The 22,259-nt window shown below is 41.2% G+C and overlaps 2 protein-coding genes across 9 annotated transcripts in view; both read left to right on the top strand.

Moving 5' to 3' along the window:
• LOC134636360 (protein MTSS 1-like) overlaps positions 1-12,322 on the top strand; it is a 48,456-nt gene extending 36,134 nt beyond the window's left edge. For 2 of the 8 annotated variants that reach the window (XM_063486309.1, XM_063486311.1), the window contains 10 exons: positions 3,590-3,747; positions 3,982-4,089; positions 4,222-4,319; positions 5,687-5,951; positions 6,950-7,063; positions 7,417-7,656; positions 7,833-8,048; positions 8,773-8,932; positions 9,033-9,314; positions 9,401-12,322. In XM_063486309.1, the coding sequence (XP_063342379.1) occupies positions 3,590-3,747; positions 3,982-4,089; positions 4,222-4,319; positions 5,687-5,951; positions 6,950-7,063; positions 7,417-7,656; positions 7,833-8,048; positions 8,773-8,932; positions 9,033-9,314; positions 9,401-9,867 (2,108 nt within the window). In that variant the 3' untranslated portion in view covers positions 9,868-12,322. The remainder of the gene's footprint in view (positions 1-3,589; positions 3,748-3,981; positions 4,090-4,221; positions 4,320-5,686; positions 5,952-6,949; positions 7,064-7,416; positions 7,657-7,832; positions 8,049-8,772; positions 8,933-9,032; positions 9,315-9,400) is intronic. The other 6 variants (XM_063486310.1, XM_063486312.1, XM_063486314.1 and 3 more) reach the window with 4 other exon arrangements.
• A 1,368-nt stretch (positions 12,323-13,690) lies between these two features.
• Positions 13,691-22,259, top strand: part of LOC134637551 (transmembrane protein 65-like) — a 43,745-nt gene continuing 35,176 nt past the window's right edge. Inside the window, exons 1-2 of the mRNA XM_063488004.1 lie at positions 13,691-13,921; positions 14,248-14,590. Coding sequence (XP_063344074.1) covers positions 13,853-13,921; positions 14,248-14,590 — 412 coding nt within the window. The 5' untranslated portion in view covers positions 13,691-13,852. The remainder of the gene's footprint in view (positions 13,922-14,247; positions 14,591-22,259) is intronic.

Raw genomic sequence — 22,259 nt, forward strand, 5'->3', positions numbered from 1 at the left:
TCACACACATAGGTTGGTTGCACATCCATGATGAGAACATCCCATTTCACCACAATCCTAAGGTGCTCTATTAGATTTAGATCTGGTGACTGTGCTGTTTGAGTACAGTGAACTCATTGTTATGTTCAAGAAATCCGTTTGAGATGATTTGAGCTTTGTGGCATGGTGTGTTATCCTGCTGGAAGCAGCCATCAGAAGATGGGTACATGGTGGTCATAAACGGATCGACATGGTCGGCAAGAACACTCAGTTTCATGCTCAGTTTGTACAAAAAGGCCTAAAGTGTGTCACACCATTATACCACAACCAGCTGAACCGCTGATATTAGGCAAGATGAATCCACGCTTATATTGTTTACCCCAAATTCTGTTTCTGAAATACCTAGACCAGCCTTTCAGGCACCAACAATCATGTCATGTCAGAGTCACTTAAATCACCTTTCTTCTCCAATCTGATTCTCCGTTTGAACTTCAGCAAGTCATCTTAACCATGTCCTCATGCTTAAACGCATTGAGTTGCTGACATGTGATTGGCTGAATAGATTTTTACATTAATAAGCACTTAAACATAACCAGTGTACCTAATGCTACAATTGCTATTTGTTCATATATCCTATGAATTCTGTACAGTCACATTATTTGACCGTCTCTCCTTTTCTCTTACAGCGCCAATTGTCTGATTGAACATTAAAAATGGTGGTGAAGTAGATTGTAGTGTGCGGTTAGTGACCACAGATCTTTATTATACCTTGGTGGTTTTCTGCAGTTGAAGGGAAATAGAAAGTAGCTATCAAAACCTTGTCATCCACATAGCTGCTCAGACACTAGGAATGCAGACAAACCCAATGTGTAACCAACACTAACACCACCTCTTCTTACCACAACTGTCATTTCATGGCAGTATGCTCCTGAGTTGTGTCCATACACTTGAGTCCCTGTGTGTGAGTGTTTAGGTCATTTATGTCAATTGTAGTATCTTTATTAAGTCTCTGATGTTATTAAGTAACAGATATGGCCTCTGGTTGAATATTATAAGCAGGTTATTAACAAGTACCTGTTTGGGGGTTTAGTCAGTACACGCTATTGTAAATAAGCATGTTTCCCTCATACTTGACTTTAAAGAGGCTAAACTCATAAACCAATTAGTACATTGCAACTTTTACACTGTTCATGTAATCGAGCGAGTAAAGGGATCAGCTGCTTTTTAAGAGCCTCGACCGTTAACAGAAGCAGAATTAGAAGCACTACTTGAGGTACTCGCGAGCACTAAAAAACAGCAACAAAGAAAATATTTGGCTTTCCATCTGTTTCAGACAAAGTACGTCAACTTACAGTAGCGTCTTTCCAAAACCACATCGGTTTTGTTGAGAAAACCGTCTGCCAATGCTTAAAGTAAAGAAAACCAGAATTCAGTGTGCGCCTTCATTTTCCTGCATGCTGAGGAGACACCACAGGCTTTGGGGGTTGAAATGCTATTCTTCTACGCCGAGGCCAACTGAGACCTAGCGTGGGCTTAGTCCCAAACCCGAGTGAAGGAAAACATTGATACAATATGATAAGAACATTTTTTAACTTTGTCTGACATACTGCATATAAATGAGTATTAATAAGAGAGCGTACATTCGCTCAGAGCATCTTTTGCGATCATGGCATGCAAAGGGTGTTTTCCCATTAGAGTTTACATTTTTTAGATTCAATTATTGCCAGTACTTACACCTTACAGATGCATGATTTTACGTAAAACATAATAATAACTCACCGCTCTCAAACTTTTATTTAAGAGAGCTCAACATTGTTTTCAAATAGCTGTTTGGATTCATACCAGACTGTAAGGGGATCTTCCTGTGCCTGCGCTCCATCACTCCACTACAATTCATGAAATTTGGTTTTGTAGTTTTTGCATTTTATACCTAAGTGACAGACACACAGCACTGATTACATGCCTCCTTGTCTTGTTGCCTTAAAGGAGGGATAAGATTTTCCCTATAATGAGTTCAGTCCTGCAATGGAAACCAGACTATTGAGTGAGGTCTGTCTTAGCCCTTTAAAGTTTGCTCATATAGCCAGCTCTCCACAAACCCTTGCATGTTATAATTGTACCCTGGGTTGCCTCAGAAGTTGCATTTGGATCTATATGAAACTGAAAATGTATACTTCAATCTGGACTTTCCAGTCCAGCTTTTACAGCCAATTTACTTTTTAGCTGCCATAAAGACACACACAGCTCACATTCCTCAGAGTCCAGTGTCAAACTCACCCGCTAAACTTGGTAAATGGATTCCCTTCATATTGAAGCTTCTTTTGTCTCGTCTCTTGTTTTTTGTACACAGTCATTACAGACCCAGATTGCCCCGTGATATTTAGATTTGTAGTGTTCATATGCTGGTATTTGTGTGTTCTGCAAGTCACTGTTAATTATAAAAATGTATCTTCCTGCTGCTTTATCCTGTTAAAAATGCATCAACCACACATGGACACGTCCACGAGGAACAAGCTTGTTTGTCCTCAGGATGACATGCGCATGCTTACAGTATGTTTTACATTTGAGATGAGGATGATTTACCTGCGTAACTCCATCTCTGTGTTTTCTCTGGTATCTATGTGCATGATAAAGGGCCTCACATGAAACGTCAACAAAAGATCTTTGCCCAGACACAAGAGTAGACAAAGAGACCACAGACCTTGTTCACTTTGCAAGTGTATGCTTAACCTTGATTATCAAAGTTAAAACTCTGTGCGTGTGTATACGTTTGCGTGTAAGTGTAATTTAAGTGCCTTTGAAGCACAGTGTCGGGTAGTCGTCAGCTTTCCTGCTGCCTGAGGGAATTCAGGAGGATTTGATTTGACTTCAGGGTATCCTGTCTTAAAATCATACACCTAAATGCAATTTCTAAACACAGAATCAGAACAGAAAGTGCTGAATGACACTATAACCTTTGGGACTGCAAATGTCCTCAGACATTCCTGGATTTATACATGCATATGAAAACGCAGCACAAGGACCAGATGGTTGTGTCAATACCCCGGACTCTTGTGATTATGAAAGCTGATGCACACAGTCTCTCTCTCTCTTAACACATTCCAGAAATTCACAGGAATCGACAAAGGGTAGTGGAAAGATAGATGGAAGCGAGTGCCATTTTGACTATCTTATCATAACATATGGGAAGCTTTCCAAGACGTGCGAAAGCTTAGCCTAAGGTTGATAACTTGTTTTTCCACTTCTGAGCAAAAGATGGGAAGCTCCAGGGACAAGAGTGGCTCTTTACAAGGAGCAGTGTGGAGTAGTTAAGAAATTCAGACAGTAGCTTTTACAACAGCAATGTCCACCTCAATAAACAACTTGCAGAGCAGTACAAGTTGCTAGGACCAAGCTAAAACCAAAGAGAAGTAGTGATTATTCATGCGTCTCACACTAGGGTAACTATTCTGTTTAATATCTGTGCTGTGAAGGAATTACAAAGGTAAAAAGTATTGTTTTCATACTTAACCTGTCAATTTGATCACATCTCTGATCTCATTTTTATATTCCTCTATTGACGTAGATTCTTCTTTTTTTCCCTGTTTTTCTTTTTTCTTCCCCCTCCAAGGTCGTGGTGATATCCAGCCACAGTTGGACAGCGCCATGCAGGATGTCAGTGACAAATACATTCTGCTGGAAGAGACGGAGAAGCAGGCCCTGAGGAAGGCTCTTATAGAGGAGAGGCAGAGATTTTGCTGTTTTGTAGCCATGCTGCGGCCTATAGTGGTGAGTGCAGCAGGGGAGAGGAAAGAGAAATGGGCCTTGGGTAACCACTCAGAGAGAGCAACAGAAAAATGTATTAACTCCACAGGCTCTGTGCTTTTTACATCCCACACACTGGATAGAAAACGTTTAACTTTCTTTTTCTTTAAGACACTAAAATGTAAGCTTTTTTTTTTTAAACTTTAGTCATTACATTTCAGTGTTTAATCACCTTGTCTACATGTCCTGTCCTTGTAGGATGAGGAGATTTCTATGTTGGGAGAGGTTACCCATCTCCAGACCATCTCTGAGGACCTCAAAGCCTTGACCTCAGACCCACACAAGCTTCCCCCTGCAAGTGAACAGGTGAGGAAAAACATTAAAGATAAAATACTTGTTCATTATGTGTGTCATATTTTTGTGCTTTGTTAAAATTTCTGTTTACTACCTTTTTTTCTCAACTCTGAAAAAAACAGCTAATAATTTTGTCCATTTCAGGTGATCTTGGACTTGAAGGGCTCAGACTATGGTTGGTCATATCAAACTCCGCCCTCATCCCCCAGCACCACCATGTCCAGGAAGTCTAGCATGTGCAGGTAGGCTCAAATAAGTGAAAGAGGGGCATAGTTTTATAAGCACACATGAATCTACACCCATAAAAACTTTTGGAATTCACTTTACTTAAAATTAAATAAAAGTAAAATTTAATTATGCCATTTTTTGTCACCAGTTTCCATAAAGTGATAAGAGAAATGGAACTGCATTACAGTGTGTCCTCGAGTTAGAGACTCCACAGTTTTATAACAGTGTCCCATATATACATTGCAAGATCTACTAAAATATGCAAAACTGTCATTTTAACCATATCAGTGCTTATGAATCTGCTTGGGAGATAGCTGGTATCAATTTTAAGAGATTTTTAAGTAGGAGTAAGTGATTTACTGGCTTTGCTAAACTTTGTCTGCCACCTAGTGGCCAAAATTATCTGCAATACTTTGCAGAATCTTCTTATTGCATTGCTAAAGATATGTTTTGGTATAACTGTATTTGGTGAAAAGTGTTAAGAAAGATGAAGGAGAATTGACAAAAGGAAGCAGCTACTGATTTTTAGCTGTTCAGATTTTCTCTTCTTTACTCTGTCCTCACTGCTTTTGTGTATCTTCCAATGATTCGTTTTCCAGAGCTGTTCTGGTTTAAGGAAATAAGTCTAATGCCTGGGTTGTGTATTGCTTTACGTCTTTTTCCTTTTAAATGTGCTAAAATCTATTTCAGGGTTGTGGGTGTGATGATTGGACCAAAACCTTTAAATTACATGTTAGATTATGATTGACTGCTATATGGTAACAATGCAAGACTTTCAGGCCAAAAACAAAAAAATGCTGCTTTTCCTCCTGTTTCTTAAGGCTTTTGCAAATATATCATTTTCATCTGAGATTTTGGCGACTTGGTCAATGCATACACATTTTATGAGATGGTGCATCATAGTACAGCACTAGCAGCTTGAGCTGGTTATAGATTTGATTTGCATATAGTTGTTTTATTGTCATAATTTGCTTCACGCTGCATTTATAGTAGGACAGATCTTTTAATTTAGAAGTCACGGAGTAATTAAGACCCACTGTTTATGCTGTTTTTGTTTTTCATGATTTTTTTCCTGTGAATATTTACAAAAAGCTCGCACAAATCCTGCCTGCAATTATTGCCATCTATGATTTCAGTCGCCTTGAGTTGGTTTGTGTTGTTGTTTTTGAGGGGATTGGCCTCATTCACTGCCTGCTGCATCTTGGTGTGGTGTTTTAATTGTTTCCCACCATGTCTTTTCCACTCCCCCACCCCAAACCTTTGCCTTTATGTCTACTCCTTTTATCTCCTCCTTACCCAATCATCCCCCCTTCAACCCAATCTGCCTTTGGGTGCACTTGATTCTCTTTACCCTCATCGCTTGCTCCTTCCCCTTTCACAGTAGTCTGAACAGCGTTAACAGTAGTGACTCCAGGGGATCCAGTGGCTCTCACTCTCATTCTCCTTCCTCCTCTTCTTCCTCCTCTTCCTCACACCACCTCTTCCACCACCATCACCCTCGCCATCGATACCGCAGCTCCACGCTACCCCAGCAGACCCCAGCTCGGCTTCCTAGCATCTCCTCCCACGACTCGGGCTTCATTTCTTCATCACAAGACCAGTACACATTATCCAAGTCGTCCTCGCCACTGCCAGCTGAAAAAAAGGTAAGAAAAAGGCCTCAGATACCCACACTTGACCATAATTTTGGATCCAACTCTCTCAAGACTATGAGAGACAGTTAGCTGGCAGCAGTTAGTGTGTGTGTGTGTGATCATGGTGAAGTCATTTCACTGCTATTATTATAGCATAAATGTGAAGGAAATTAGTCTGCCTCCATTCTAGCCCAGGGCAAAACGGTTCAGGCCCATCCTGCTATTAAAAAGTCAACTGCTGTGACACACTGCGGTGTGTATTGTATTTTCATTAAATGAATTACAGCAAAATTGCATGTTAGAGCATCAACATTATGTTTTACAGTCGCTAAGAGCATGTCTCTATCAGCAGGTCTCAGTCTGTCACTTTTATCTAATTGTCTGCGAGGTAGTCCAAGGGATCGTCTGTGCGGGCTCCGCGGTTGGAGATCAGCACTGAGAGCAGCTGCACTAGTTGATGTTGTCTTGGCATGCCAGCAACCAGAGTTCCCCTGTCCAGAACACATTGGTAGAGTTAGGCTCCAAGTTTTTATGATGCACTGAATGTGGTTTGGCAAGTCTAACTCTGACCCATTTACAGTACAGTCCTGGGAATCGGCCTCCTCGTTGCCTCTTTCTTGGTGTAGTTACAGTAGCTGAAAGAGTTTCAAAGAGAACGGCCTCACAGCTCACACTTTACACATCACAAGGAACTTTGTGTTTCCAGCCTCCAGCACTCAACCTCGCACTGCTGCTGTCCATACATTTAATGCTGGTTTGACTCCCAGTGCACCTCTTCTGCAGTCATTCGGCTGTGCACTGCACTAACTGCTGAGAACAGTGAAAAAGTTGCCTCTGCTTTCTTAACAAACTGCTTCTCTCTGCTTCTATCTCGCTACCTGCTGACATGTCTATCTTTTGATTCTTTCCTTTTACACGTCCGTCTGTGATGGCTCCCTCCTCTTTTTACGGCTCCTCTCTCCTTCTGGTCTCGTGTCACTGCCTGTTTGCCGCTGCCCTCGCTGTCCCAGGCTTGTCCCACTTCCAGCTCCTCTGAGATGTCAGAGACAGGGCTGCTGCATAGTGACTGCAGCACCCCTTCTTCACTAGCAGATACTACTGCACCTCAGCCCTCTACTGACAAGGTGATAAACACTCATCCACAATGAATCTTATAAGCTTTACACACGCAACATGCTTTCCTCATACTAAACTCTAAACCCGGGTGTGTGTGCCATCGATTCAGGTACAAGGTACTCTGTGTGCTGTATGTGCATCTCCAGTTTTCATTCATTTCAGCATTCGTGAGCAGTTCCTTTCTTCTGTGTTGATTTGATTAGTATATTTTTTGTGTTTCCTGTACTTGAGTTATCCTCAGTTATGTTTTGTTTTTATTTTCCACTGTTTTATCATTTAAATGATTTATCCCATTACACATTTGTTTGTTTGTCTTCTTTCTGTTCTCATCCCTCCTCCTGACCGGCATGCACACAAACAGTTGTCCAATGGTTTCGACCACTACAGCCCAGCCAGTTCCCCCTACCTGCATAGCAACGGGGGCAGTTTGGGCTCAGTGTCAAGCACTGCCTTCCCCTTCTTCCCTCCCTCCTCCTCAACCTCCACCTCCTGCCCCACTCGTTCATGGTCACGTCCTGCATCGGCCTTGCTGCCAGACTACCCTCCCTACTGCACATTGGGTTCCCCCATGATGCCTTCATCACGAGTCCCCAGCTGGAAGGTTTGTCCATCTCCTCTGAGTTGACGATCGACATATTTCCATCCTCCTTGTCTACAGTTTGAACACACATTCAGTGAATTATTTGGGTTTTCTTTATTTTGTTTACCTACTTTAGTTGAGTCCAAAAATGTAGTATGAACAACAGACACTGACATCTGCATCTCGTTTTTTAACAGGACTGGGCGAAGCCTGGGCCTTATGACCAGCCTATGGTCAACACGTTACGGAGAAAGAAAGACAAGGAGAGTCCAGCTGTGATGGACAGTAATGGGAGTATGAACTGTGATAATAGCCCTCCCTCTGCCCAGACCGCAGCTCCAGCTGCATTGCAAACACCAAGCCAATCAGCATTAGTGCAAGACAAGAACAGGAACACACCTGCGGCTGTCGGGGTCAGTTTTTTGTCTCCGTCTCCCTCTTTTTGTTAACTGATTAAACAAGCATGCTGTTAGTTAGCCAGTGAGGCTTCAGCCAAATGTTCTTTTGGTTTTTTGGTCTCTCTGTAACACATTTTTCCTAATTAAGGAATCTCATTTGCACTTCTTACTGTTTAGCCTGTTTTTTTATCTCTTCTTGTGTTGGACAAATATACTGTTAATAATAGCAACAGGTGAGAAATTTACTGGTGTACTTTACATGAATGCTCTCCATAAATTGTTGATTAACTTCAATTAACTTCTTCTCAATTTTTCATGGCTTTTTATGCCGAGGAGCACCACATGATTTCTGCTTAGATCCCTCCCTAATGCTTAAAAGCTGTGGTCATTTGCTAGCCAAATAAAAATTCCTCTGTGATTCATTTCTATCTTACTGCTACTAACTCATGAATCTGTAAACGGAGATCAGTCTATGTGTATTGCCAACTGTGATACTTGACTTTCAGGTGAACCCACGTTAAACTACTTGCAGGCCGATGTTTTTGTCCTGGAATTTTGATGATATGAATAGCCTCCCACCACTAATGTCCCCATTTAATGACTTTAATGGGTTGAATCTAATGACTTTAATGACTTTAATGAATTGTACCTGACTGGTTCCAGGCAAACATTCAGATTGTTACTAAATGTTTTGTTTTTTCTTTCTTTTTGTTGGTTGATTGCATCTGTTTTTCTCCAGACCGGGGATATCGAGGCCCAGGATGATCTGGCTCTGGCCTTATCCAGAGGTCTGGAACTGGACACCCAGAGGTCTAGTAGAGACTCTATCCAGTGCTCCAGTGGCTACAGCACACAGACCAACACACCCTGCTGCTCTGAGGATACTATACCATCACAAGGTAGCACACTCACCACTTTTAAAGTAACTTGCTAGCATCATATCATACGTCACGTGGCTGGGTGCATAAACTGCTTATTTCTTTATTTGTTTCATTCCAGTATCAGACTACGACTACTTCTCAATGGCTGGAGACCCAGAGTCTGAGCAGCAGCAGTCTGACTTTGATAAGTCCTCCACCATCCCCAGAAACAGTGATATCACTCAGTCATACAGACGTATGTTCCAGGCCAAACGCCCAGCCTCCACAGCGGGGCTACCCAGCAGTCAGGTTCCTTATCCTGGCCCGGGGGCCTACCAAACGGGGCCTTATCCCTCCACATCAATCCACACAGGCGCTTATCCATCTACTCCTACTGCACAGTATCCCCCTACGCCTACAGGTAACTGTTTTGGCCACTTTCTTAATGTTGGTGATAAAATATCGTGACCATCAGTTCCCAAAATGCCTCTCTTCCCATTTCTACAGGCCACGGTCCAGTTATTGTAACCCCTGGAGTTGCCACAATCCGCCGCACGCCTTCATCGAAACCTGGACGCCGTTCGGGCTCCGTTACAGGTACAGGCCCCATTCCCATTCGCACTCCTGTCGTTCCTGTAAAGATCCCCACGGTGCCTGATATGCCAGGAGCTGTTAATGGGAACAGAGGCGAGGAGATGGGAGGCAGAGAAGAATCCCCCAGTTCTCCAACATTTGGAGGAGGGGAGGATCCCGGCACGCTACCCATGGCGTCCTGGAGCGGTCAGGCCACAACCAACCCTCCCAATCTACCCAACTATGTGAGCCAGCAGCACCTTCAGAGTGAGATGAGACAGGAGGGAGGAGGAGAGGATTCAGGAGAGCAAGAAGAAGGAGACATGCTGATGGCCATCCGCAAAGGGGTCAAGCTCAAGAGAACCTTCACCAACGATCGCTCTGCACCACGCATCGCGTGATTCGGCAAAGGTCGCACGAGACGTGTGACCTCATTTGTAAATTAGGTCAGAAGCTTTAGGAAAAAGGAACGTTGCAGATAAGAAGTGCAATGTGTAAACTTAAAAGGCTTCTTATAACACATTGCAATATCAGTTGTATCTGCTGGCTTTTGTCACCTGTGAGAACCTCCTACTACAGACCCCATTTACAATCACTCAAAAAAAGACAATAGCAGTTGTCTTATTGGGCTTACGTTGCCTCAGAAATGATATAAAGCCAGGTTAATAACTCACTCTGGATGAGGCCATTTGTGCTAATCCTTGTATAAGCTGTAATTCCAGGCCCACGGATGTAAAAGAGCAGCAGAAAACACAGCATGTTTTTGTTAATAAGTAGCACCACACTGATCACTCATTATTTTCACACATACACACAATACTTACGTCTCCTCTGAGTGAAAAAAAAAAAAGTACTGTATATTATGTGTACACAGACTCAGTGTTTTGGGAGTGCACTGTACTGTTGTGGTGGGATCAGCATTCTTACTGTTGATGACTTGGCAATAACCTCTGCAGGTACGACACGCCCTTGAGAGAGCGATATTAAAGTGCTCTATAACAGTAACGGCTTCAGCGGCTGGCCTTTGATGGCTCCATTTTTGGCAACTCCTGACCTGCATCAGTGCTTATTTGGAGGCACGCCCTGATGGCTGTTCATAGCTGCTGAGCTTCCAGTCACAGTTCAAAGACTTAAATGCAGTATGCATCAATACTCAGAGACACCATGAGCACAGGAAGCTCCTAAAGAAAACAAAACAAAAGCAAAGGAAATGACTTTGTGTTGCATTCGGAGTCGTAGGAGGCTACAGTGTGACTAAAGTGTCACATGTCTGACGCTGTGACATTAAGAGAGACTAAAGTTGTGTCCTGTTCTTCTTTATAAGGGTTCATATTGACACGGTTTGTAAATAATTTTGCACGTCTGTGTTACCGGGGAGTGTCGGCATCGCTCATTCAATCGTTCAAAATCAATCAGTTCCACATCTTTTAACAGGACATAAGGATCATTATACCCCACTGCCTCCAAGTGGATTGGGTTTACCTCTCCTCAGTTTATGACTCATTTAATCTGCAATCTCTACACGCTCATGGGTTGCAGATTAAACCTTGTCAGAGGTTCTCGTGTTAATATACGACCTCTTTCCTTTGTCATTTATTGACCACAGTATGAGCTGCTTCGCGTTGATTGCTCACAGCGGAAGTAATAAATCTCAAAGTATATCTCTGTTTAAAAAAAGAGAGAGAGAACTAAACATTTTATTGAACCTGAAGCATTATTTCAGAGTTAAATGATATTTTTGTTAACGCCATGATGTTTCTGTCCTTCAGACTTCAGACCACGTTTTTACAACTGCCACTTTAAATTAGTTTTTTTTGTTGTTTTTGGTTGTTTTTACAAAGGTGATTATGTTATCGACAAGGAAATCGCATAAAAACCATCATATAAGATGAGGTACTAGGCCCGTCCTTAGACCAGAGGCTAAACAGGCTAGTTAGTGTCACTCAGTCTGTATTTGATTTGCATTTCAGTTCAAGCACTGTGAGACCATGGCTACTACAGGATGTATGAAATTGTAAATATTATTTAGTTAGTCCAGGATCTCACACGATTTTAATTTATTTAATTTCTCATTCTTTAAATGTCTTCCTCCTCAACTCGTCTCTATTTTTATACTTACTATAAAATATCAGAGTGGCTTAGCTGTTCCCTCGATGAGTGCCGTCTAAAGTTTTCAGTCAAATGTTCACGACTGTCCCGCTGTCAGTCCCTCATTTCACACATCTGTATATTTTGCATCATAAATTCAGATAAGATGGTTTGAAAGCACACTGTTTTGTTTTTTGTAAGAAAAATGCCAAGCAGGTGTGGTTTTAAGTCTCATCAGTATTAAGAGCCCAGGTCTTGTGCAGAGCTGCACCCACTTCAGTTCAGTCCAAACAGCGCATTTTCATCTGAGCGGGAACACCAAAACCTTTTTTTTTTTTTTTTGTAAATTATTGTTTAAAGTGATGATTTTTTTCCCCCTAGAGACTGAACTGAAAGTGGAATGACAACAACCACACTAAGAGTTTGCTAAACAGATTGCGCCTTAAAAACCTCCGTCTACTCATTTAAAACTTGTATCATTAACCTGTAAGTCCCATATTTAAATCACTAGCATAAATATATATAAATATTATATTTGCCAAATGTCAGTATATCCTATAAGAAGTTTATAGTTTGTGAAAGTTTTAAAGTATAGTTAAGTCTGTTTTCCAGTTCAGTTTTTAGCTATTTTCCTTCCCCACAGAGAGTTGACCTCTCAGTCTGTCCCTGTAGAGTTCAGGCTTTAATGCATTTTGTTTAAGGAGGTAAAAATGTTGTTATTTTTGTGTTATGACAGCTTTAGCAATATAATAAAGAATATTAATTTTGTTTTGGCTTTGTGTCTTCTTGAATATGTAAGCGTCTGTGGGAAATCTGTCGTGAGGTTAACATCATTCACCGCTTATGGTTAATTCAGAATCCCCAGTTAACCTAACCCGACAAACTGCATGTCTGTGAACTGTGGGAGGAAGGCATGGTACCCAGTAAGAACCCAGTGAGAACCCACGCAGACACAGGGAGAACATGCAAACTCCACACAGAAAGGCCCTACCCAGAAGGTGGATTCAAACCTCCTTGCTGTGAGGCAACGGCACTAATCAAAGTGCTGCCCTTATAAACACATACTGATTAAAATTAGAGGTGAGTGGATCAATCCAAAAATAAATGGCATCGATACCAAAGCAGGTATTGCTATCGAATCGATACTAGTGGGTAGGATCAACACATGTACGTCCCAGGTGTCCAAATAGCCCAGTTTAAAAAAAACAAAAAAAAAAACATGACATGTTAAAAGATTTTTGTTTTGTTCACTAGTTTTTATGGAAAGTAAAAGTCAGTGTTTTACTGATGATGATTCATCTTATAAATCTTATCACACTGCTCTCCTCTGTATAAGGTACACTTATATGCTGACAGTATTGGTGTCGGCAATACTGATCCTGTATTTACTTGCTGTCGGATCAATACCAACCTTTGCAGGATCACAAAGCACTAATTAAAATGTGCCTAAACAAGAGAAGTTATTTCTAATTAATAATATAGAAATGTTATCTCTGGGTTTGGCCACCAGGGGCCGCCCTTATCAAAGTTTAAACACCCAAACCTGATTCAAAGCTTCGGCTTGGATTTTTTTATTACTCCACCCATCCTCACAGGTCTGGAAATACTTATCAATGAAACAGTCAGTGGACAACTCATTTAAACAGTAAAAAAAAAGGAAGCAAAAGAAACAGCACAAGGAACAGACACTACTTTTCCTTGAGGTGCGAGCTTCTCCCTCTAAAACGAATAACTTCCACATGATGTCATGTTTCGTCGTGGTAGTTTTGTCTTATCTGGCTGAATAATTCAAATGCTCCACGTGCATAACAGCAGGGGGAGTGATGGGCACACACCCAGGAGACAAACACAGACCTTTATCACTATAAACACCACAGAAGATGCGCGATATAAATCACAGTAAGAATGTATCCTCGCGAGAATACGCACAACAGTGACTTCTGAAAGGTTACCAACATTTTAAAAAAAATATTAATAATAATAAAGCAAATAATAATTTATGAGATGATGTAGCATAAAATGAATACACCGACCGTCAGTGTGGTCATGACTGTACGTGCGTGTGGCGGTGCCGTCACAGCTACGCACGGAGGAAAGCGGCGCTGCCATTGGAAAATATTTCCAGGGCTGCTGGCCGCTTAAGTGCCCTCCCATCCGCTTCACACATTATCCTGTCAGCCAGAGGTTACACCGACAGGGCTCCAGTGCTCGCAAAAATGCGATTAAGTATAAACATCCAGCTAGTTATAAAGGTTTTGGGCTTCGCAAAATCTCACCGGATTTAAAGGAGGAACGCGTATGAGCCGGAGCGACCTCACTGTTTTCAAGGTTTCCTGTGGAGGACGGGACAGCGGAGCATCGACTGAGGTGAGTCCGATAAGTCAAGTTGGAAAACTGGCGAATCTGTTTTTTCACCTTTGGGTTTCCAAGCAAATGCGCTAAATCCGCTCCAATCAGTATTTTTTCTTCGACATGGTCAGTGTGGTGATCATTGCCAGGCCGGTGCTTGCTCCTGTTAAGTAAGCCTGGCTGTCTGTGGAGGGTACAGGATGTTATCGTGCGATGGCTGTTGCCGCGATTGTTCCACACTGGAGATAAATAATTATATAAATCTTTACACCATGTGGTTTTAGGTGAGTGCGCGTTTAAAGTGGTGATAACCAGGCCTGGTGTCGCCTGCTCTGCTCCATCAGGTTTCCGGCTCTTCGCTCTACTTCCCCATCTCAGAGATGCTGCCCTGCTTGCGGAGAGTCCTGCGGCCTGCCTTCTCTCTCAGAGCCGGGACTGGTCTGACCGGAGCCGCCCTCAAAACCCACCAAACGCCCGCCCTAGCATCCCCGGTGCAGCTCGCCTCGGAGACCCCTCTCTCCGTGGTGGTGCAGCGGTGTCACCTGGGCACACACCCCCTGAAGGAGCCGATGGAGCCCCTCAACTCACCCCGAGGAGCCAAGGAGTTTATTTATAGCCTTCATCCGTCTGAGCGCACCTGTCTGCTGAGAGAGCTGCACAGGTTCGAGTCCATAGCTATTGCTCAAGGTATGTGATTCATTATATGTGTCCAGTTTGACACCCGCCCACCCCCTAAGCTGTGCTTTAGCATGAATCTTTATGTGAAACAGTTCATGCTAGTCATATGTAACAGCTAATTTTTTTTAAAAAGTCCTTCTTTCTTTTGAAGTTTTGCTTGATATCAGTTGTTTTTGGTCGTAATGATCAAAGGAGGTGTGCCTTGGTTGCATCTATTATTCATCGCTGTATCCCTGGATACAGTGTGTGATGACAAGGGTTACCTCTGGGGTTACAAATATTCAGCCTTCAGCTTTATTACCATTGACATCTGGCTTAAAGGATGAAGTCACCTGTAGAGTTAGGAGTGCGCTGTTCTTAAAGCAGTACTTCCATTTTAACGCTTCTGAGGCATGGTGGCGGATTGCCAGCTTCTAATAAATCCTTCATAACTTCCTAACGAAGAGCTGTTAATCTCGAGGAAATGGCCTGACTCTTCCCTGACCTCTGACCTCTAAATTCCCACTTTGGCATTTTCACCTTTATAAAGGAAAAGCTAAACTCTTGACCCCCCAAAAAAGAAGCTCTCTTATAATGTAACAACCTTGTTGGCATTGAGACTTTTTCCTGATTGATCATCTTTCTTATGTTATTATGGTAGTGATCTCTTCCAGGATCCAGAGAATATAAAAATAGTCTCAGTCAGATGCAACAGTTTTCATCAGTCTCCAGATCTCGAACTAATCAAATAGCCATAGCAGAGTGTGCATCAGTCTCCACTACCACTATCAAAATACAGCAGTAGGTGTATCTTTTAGACCAGAGGTTTGGCATTTGGGCCACCACAATACGCCAGAGCCACTTCAGTGCTCCTTGACTTTGTTTTTCCAGCACTTTAATAAAACACAATGCATTTTTACAGGACCCCTCCCCCCCCATTTCATTTGTTTGCAGTCTCTATGGTCCACGATTACTAGTTAGGCCACAATGTGTTTGAGTCACACAACTGTTACACGTGTCTTCTCAGTTCAAAGACATGTAAGTTTGTTGTACTGGAAAGTCCAAAGCGCTTTTGAGTGTGAATATGAGTGTGAGTGACTTTCCTTTTGGGTCCTCTGGTGGACTGGTGATTTGTCTTCTCTCATGGGTGAGACGGTGCTTCTGCCAAAAAAAGCATTGGAGAAAAAAAGTGGCTTGATATGTTCAGCCAAGCAAAGAGGAATGAGTCGGAGAACATGTTTTTTTTCTCAGGCTTATACAGTGAGGTCAACAATTTGTTGGACAAAGACACATATTTGTAGTTTTTGTGAATCTAAAGTCAAACAATAGAAATTAAACTGCAGACTATTAGCTTTAATTTAAGGGGTTTAACAATAATTTTGCATCAACTTTTTATAAACAGTCTCCTATTTTTAGAGGGTCAAAACTAATTGGACAACTGAATAACAAGTAGTTTCACAGCCAGATCAGGCCGGTTCCCTGTCGGTTTTATGAAAAATGAAGCAGAATAATATCTGCCATTGTAGTCTAATATATGAAGTTGATTCAAAGTGTTGAATTTGTATTTTATAGCTTTTTGCAGAAATTTTAGACATGAGGCCCAAAGACAGTGTTGATGCACGTGAGGGAAGCCATCATTGGGCTGAAAACCCAAAATACATCTATCAGAGATAGCAATAACTTCAGAAGTTTCTAAATCACAATGTTGTTCATACTTGAAAAGAATGAATGCATTAACCAGCTCAGTAATACTAAAAGGCCTAAAAGACTACAGAAGACAACTAAAGTGCATGACCACAGAATTATTTCCATGGTAAATGAAAACAACGGCATCTAACCAAGTCAAGAATGCTCTCAAAGAGTTAGGTTCATCTTGTCAAGGTTTACAAGGAAGTGACTCTTTCATCAATGTGAATACAGAGGCAAACAAAGTGCAAACCACTGGTTACACTCAAGAAAAAGAAGACCAGACTAGACTTTCTCAAAAAATATCTAAACAAGCCTGCACAGTTCTGAAAAACGTCTTTGGATCATCTGTCAAACCTTGTGGAAGCAGTGGTATGACATGGGCATATTGCTGACAGTGTAACCAGGTCAGTAGTTTTTATTTTTGATTTCACTTTTAGTAGGAGCAGCAGGATAAACTGTGACTTGTACAGGGCTGTAGTCTCTGCTCAGATTCATCCAAATGCTGTGAAACCGATCAGACTGCGTTTCACATTATAAATGGATAATGAGCCAGAGCATACTGCAAAAGCAACCATTGAGTTTGTCAAGGCAAAGAAATTAGGTATTCTTCAGTGGCTAAGTCAGTCACCTGATCTCAATCCAACAGAGGATGCTTTCTAGTTACTGAAGATCTAAGCTTTATGCAGAAAGACCCACAAACAAGCAGCAAATGAAGGTGGCTGCAGTAAAGGCCTGCCAGAACATCTCAAGGAAGGAAACGACATTTAGTGATGTCTATGGGTTCTAGACTTAAGGTGCAATTGACTGCAAGGTTTTTTTCATCCAAGTATTAGCAGCAGTCTTTATATTTAAAATTATGTTAGTTTCATTATACTCTGAAAATGAGGGACTCTGTATAAAAATAGCTGTAATTCCTAAAGATTTCATGCAACATTTTTGTAGAAACTGTTTGAATGAAAGTGTCAAATCTTGCTTGTTAGATTCAAAATTGTTTTGTCAATGTCCAACATTTTATACCGCGTAACCTTGATAGATCTTTTCCCATTTTTAAGCAAAAGTCTTCTGGTTCTGCTTGATATTAACTAATCATTGGCAGACTTCAGTTTCTCAAATTGTTACGAATTTAATCAAAACTGGGACTTTTTGGTGCCTCTGGTTTACCATACACAGTTTGTAATGTCTCCTATCTCTCAACATGTCTCCCCATGTTAGAAGAAGGTTACCATAGTTGTTTTTTAGTCCATTGTACTCCAGAAGTGTAGCGCTGAGGCATGACTTGGGTTTCATGAAACGTAACAATGACATTATAAGTTTATAAGGGAAGGAGGCGGTGTGCTGATGATCTGCAACGAGTGGAGACAGAAAGAAATGGGTCGATCAATACAGGAGAAGAGAGGTTGGGAATGAGGAAAAACATGAGTGATGGTGATGAGATTTTACAGCATACGAAGCTCTCTGGGAGCACCCTGCCGTCACCCATCATATTCCTCTCCGGGAATAAAGTGCAGAGTCAGTTCTTAAAATAAATATTCTTTGTTTTATTTAATAGCTTCGCGTTTTAATCTTTGCCAGTTGTTGGATAGCAGATTTGAGGGAACATTACAATTGTAGCGTCACAAAACTACAGCTAGGTATCAGAAACTCGGTTGAGGCTCCTTGCTTTTTGTCTCTATTATTAATGTCGGTTTTAAAAATCAGAAATGCTGCACTAGCCTCAGGACTGTGGAAAAAAGTATGTGCCGTGTACGTATTTTCAGGGAAGCTACGTTTACTCTCCTGGCTGGTGATGAAGAAATGATTTCCATGATAATGCACACACTGCGGGCAGCTCCAGAGTTGTTTAACCTTTAGAGAAAAAGTCAGAATAAACCAAAAATGTGAGCTAGTGTCACATCTGTACCACATCTTCTCGCTCTGGCATCTTCAGAGGAGCAAATAACCAGCCGTTGGACTGTTGTTGTCTTTTTAAAAGAGGAAATAAAGGAAAATATAAATCGTTACAAAAAAAATATGCTGTAAATATACATAAAAATTCAAAGAGGGAGAATGTTGCATATGTATATGTATATATATATATATATATAGATAGATAGATAGATAGATATTACTGTTCTCCAAAAGTACATTATTATCTATACGCCTGCAGATGAAGAAAACCACCTATTTCACCACTCATCAAATCTTAAAGGTAATACCGATTCATGTTTCTCTTGAACGATTATGATCCTTGCAGATTATCTTCAGCTTTCATTTAAATGCCACATATCCTAGAATTCCAAATCATCTCAAAATAAACTAGAATGAGGTGAGAAGACACAGAAGCCAGTGTTTGTGGGGCCTGCCTGACTGGAACCTGCTGACATCCTCACCTTCGCTCTATAAAAACCCTGAGGGATTCTCTTACATACTGTGGATGCAGGCTGCAGTCTAGCTGAATCTGTAATTGCTTGGACTGGTCGACTGTCTCCCTGACTGCTTTGCTGGCAGGTAGGTTGAGTTTTTTGACAGGCTTTTGAGCATCCATCATTATGCCACTTCCAGTCTGTGGGACATTTGATGCCAAACCCTTATTTTCCATTTTCCTGACACTCTTATACAGGCTGGTTGACTGGTAAGGGTGCTGGGTGTCTGCCTGTGATTTGCACTTGCTGACTTATCTTAGGACCAGCCAGTCCTCTGGGTTAATGGAGTGTGCTGCGGTAGATTCATGGTGGTTGCGGCCATATCGACTGGATGCGTTCTCCGCTGAGATGGATCATTATATTAAATTTAATTTATATTTTATATTTGAAAATGCTTGCCTCGAGAACAACAGATTCATGCTGCATGCACAGTTTGCTTACATATTGAGGCTTAAAAGCAAGAAATGTCATCCCAAGCTTTATATCAGTGGTATTTATCAACACTTAGGTCAAAACCTCTACAGAGATGCTGTAATGTCCTATAGACATTAAAGCTGTAAAATTTCTACTTATCTCAGCTTTAAACAGATTGTATTAAAAAGATGAGATGAGGGTGTTGTTTAGGATGCTTTAAGCGTTTTGGCCATTATCATTAGGGTAAAGCTGGGTAGCTGCTAACCAACCCAGCTAGCTTGAGTAGATACTTTTGGCCACTTCCTGATTTTCTCCAGTGGATCTGCATGTTTGATTTGGCACAGATTTTATACCAGATCCCCTTCATCCAGGTTTGAGACCAGTTCAATAAGGACAGATAATCAGAAAAAATGAACATGATTTATTAATAAACAGAATATAGATCGGTGTCTGGCAGTCTCCAATGGCCCGTCTCAGCAGAACTGAAACCCCAGCTGTGAAAGGGTTTAGAGCAGGACCCCCCGGAGCCTAGTCCGCTGGTGGTGGAGATGAAGGTGGCGTGAATGGAGCTTGAGTGATGAGAGGTGGAGATTGGGAGAAGGTTGGTTGCGCAAAGGAGAATGACAGATGCGCACTGAGATTTAAAGTACGTGACATGAATACTGAGAAGGTGATTGGAGTGGACCTGTGATGACACAAACAGCTTGACAGTGTGGGAAAGTGGAAGTGATAAAGCTTAGATTTAGCCGGCAGCACCTGAGGTCATAGATCTTCCTTACTGAACTTACGCATAAGCATCATTACAACGAGTGCACTAGCTTGTGACACGCTAAAGTTGGGTTTGTGTCTCTTTCTGGTCTCAAACCAGGGATGTTTTGGTAAATAAGGTAAATGTGTTAACCACTACACCACTGAGCTGCTTGTTAACAAGGGCCATCCAAAAAATGTGCAAAACAAAAGCCTCTCAGTCTTTCACAGCAGCTTTCCTTCTTGAATGACAGTAAAAGTTATCAAAAAATATGTAAATATGTTTTTATTAAAGAGAACAAGAAGTCTTTGTTCTTTGTAGACAGTTACACTCAGGTTCTTGCTAAAACATTTTGGCGATGCTAGCAGTTTGGGCTGGAGCCCAAACCAATGTATCAGCCGGCTGATATTAGATGTTTACCTGTAATGGCTCCATAGTGTAGTGGTTTACACATGCAACTAACAAACTAAAGATCCTTGGTTTGATGCTGAGAGGAGACACAAGTCCATTAGGGTTGGTGTTTAGGAAAAGTGCTGGCTGCTGTGGCAACCCACGTGAGTAAGAGAGTAGCTGAGAGTGATTTTGTTAACGTTTTGCCAATATATCAGTATCGGGAAATTATTTTCATTTATCAATTGATATATCAGAGTTTTAAATCCAATATCGATATCAGTATGACTCTTAAACATATTGTCACTTATGTCATTGTGAACTAAAGAGGCAAAGTTTATGTTTATGATGAGTAATTTTGCTCTCCAAAATATGTTCAATACATGCATGATGCTCAAATAAACATTTTACAGTGTGCTCATTAAAGAAATGGAATAAGGATGCGTGTTTGTGCATGTGTGGTAAAGCAGGGTGAAGACAACAGTGTGCTCTAAAATATAAAAGAGTGTCAGGGAGAGCATTAGGTGTGAGGTCAATGAGAATCTGGGCCTAAGCAGTGAGGAGCGACTGTATGCCCGCTGATTCCCAGCACTGTTTTGTTGCTGTAGTGTACCATTACACAGCATCCCTCTGTGGTACTGTAAGTGTTTACATTCTCTCCTGTTTTGTTCTGTGAAAATTTTCCGTTTTTGCTACTGTAACTATGGTTTTTGTAAGTTTTTCCTCTCATGTTACGTGTAAATGTAAGTGCTCTGCTGCATTGCACAGTAGATTGAAAGAGTCTTCACATTTGTATACAAAGGGAGATACAATGTAAAGTAGGTATTCAGAGTGAAGGGCAACCTCAGGAGCTGGAAAATGAAACCAATGAGGCAAAAAGTGCTTTTTCTCTAGGATTCACTTGAGGCTGGCTCCAAAAGGGATTCAATCCCCACAGAGTCCCGTGCTAAAATGTCCAACTTTACCTAATTAAAAAGTATATTACCATCATACAATGCAGTTTTGGCCTTTTTTGATATTTTCCCCCACTATATAAACTCCAAGTGGAGTGAATTTTCCTATAACTCATCCACCTGGATCAAATCTTGTTTCTCAATGTTCAATCCACAATTTTGTTTGCGCTTGATTCTGATGACGTTGTTTACATGCATGCTTCTGTTGCCACCTTGAAAGCCCCTTTTTTCTCGGTATCACAGTGGATGACGACTCATCACAGACGGCTCTTTTCTTACAGAGAAAAATTTGGACTGAGAAAATCTAAAGCAGCAGCATTGTATTTTTATTTACAAGGCTCTGCTGCAGAGATTGCCTGCTGACCTCCACTCCTTGATTGAATTTAAACACAGCACTTACCTTGTGAGGTCGCGGGACATTTTAACATCAGCTTTTTGTTGGTTTCACACTGAACTTGGAAAAAATTGATTTTAAATACTTTGCTGCCTAGACATGAAACAAGCTAAAAAAACTGCATTCACTGTTTTTACTGGAACAGTTTAAAAGATTATATTTTTCTGTCTGCAACTACTCTTGCACATGTTTTTTTTTCCCACTTTTGTGTATAATGTGTCTTAATTTAAAAAAAAATTATGATGTGAGGAAAGACAATTAGGAAATTGAAGGGAACTGTAGATTTAAACATGCATTCATTGATTTTTAGAGCATATCAAGCAACATTTTTTTTTTAAATTCATATAGTGAACATTTAAACACAAGACTGTCTGGTTACATCTGTATATCTGCAGACTCGCCCATTGGTTGGTTTTTATCTCTAAATCTCTGCTTGGGCTGGTTCCTTCTTGTTTGTGTGTCCAGGGTTGAAACCACAACCAGAAAAGCCCACGCTCTCACAATATAATGCAAAGAATTTAAAATACACTGCCCCTGTTTCCGGAAATTGCTGCAACTATAGTGAGGGAGTGCAAGTTGATTTTAAATGAACAGCAGAATAGCTCTTTTGGTCAGCGTGACTGCTTTCAATGATCTGTTATTGCATATGATTCACATGTTTGTGTCCGTTTGTCTATTTGTTTTATGGTTTTGTTGCATTTGTTGTAAC

Source organism: Pelmatolapia mariae, linkage group LG10_11 (assembly GCF_036321145.2).
Source record: "Pelmatolapia mariae isolate MD_Pm_ZW linkage group LG10_11, Pm_UMD_F_2, whole genome shotgun sequence".
Taxonomy (NCBI): domain Eukaryota; kingdom Metazoa; phylum Chordata; class Actinopteri; order Cichliformes; family Cichlidae; genus Pelmatolapia; species Pelmatolapia mariae.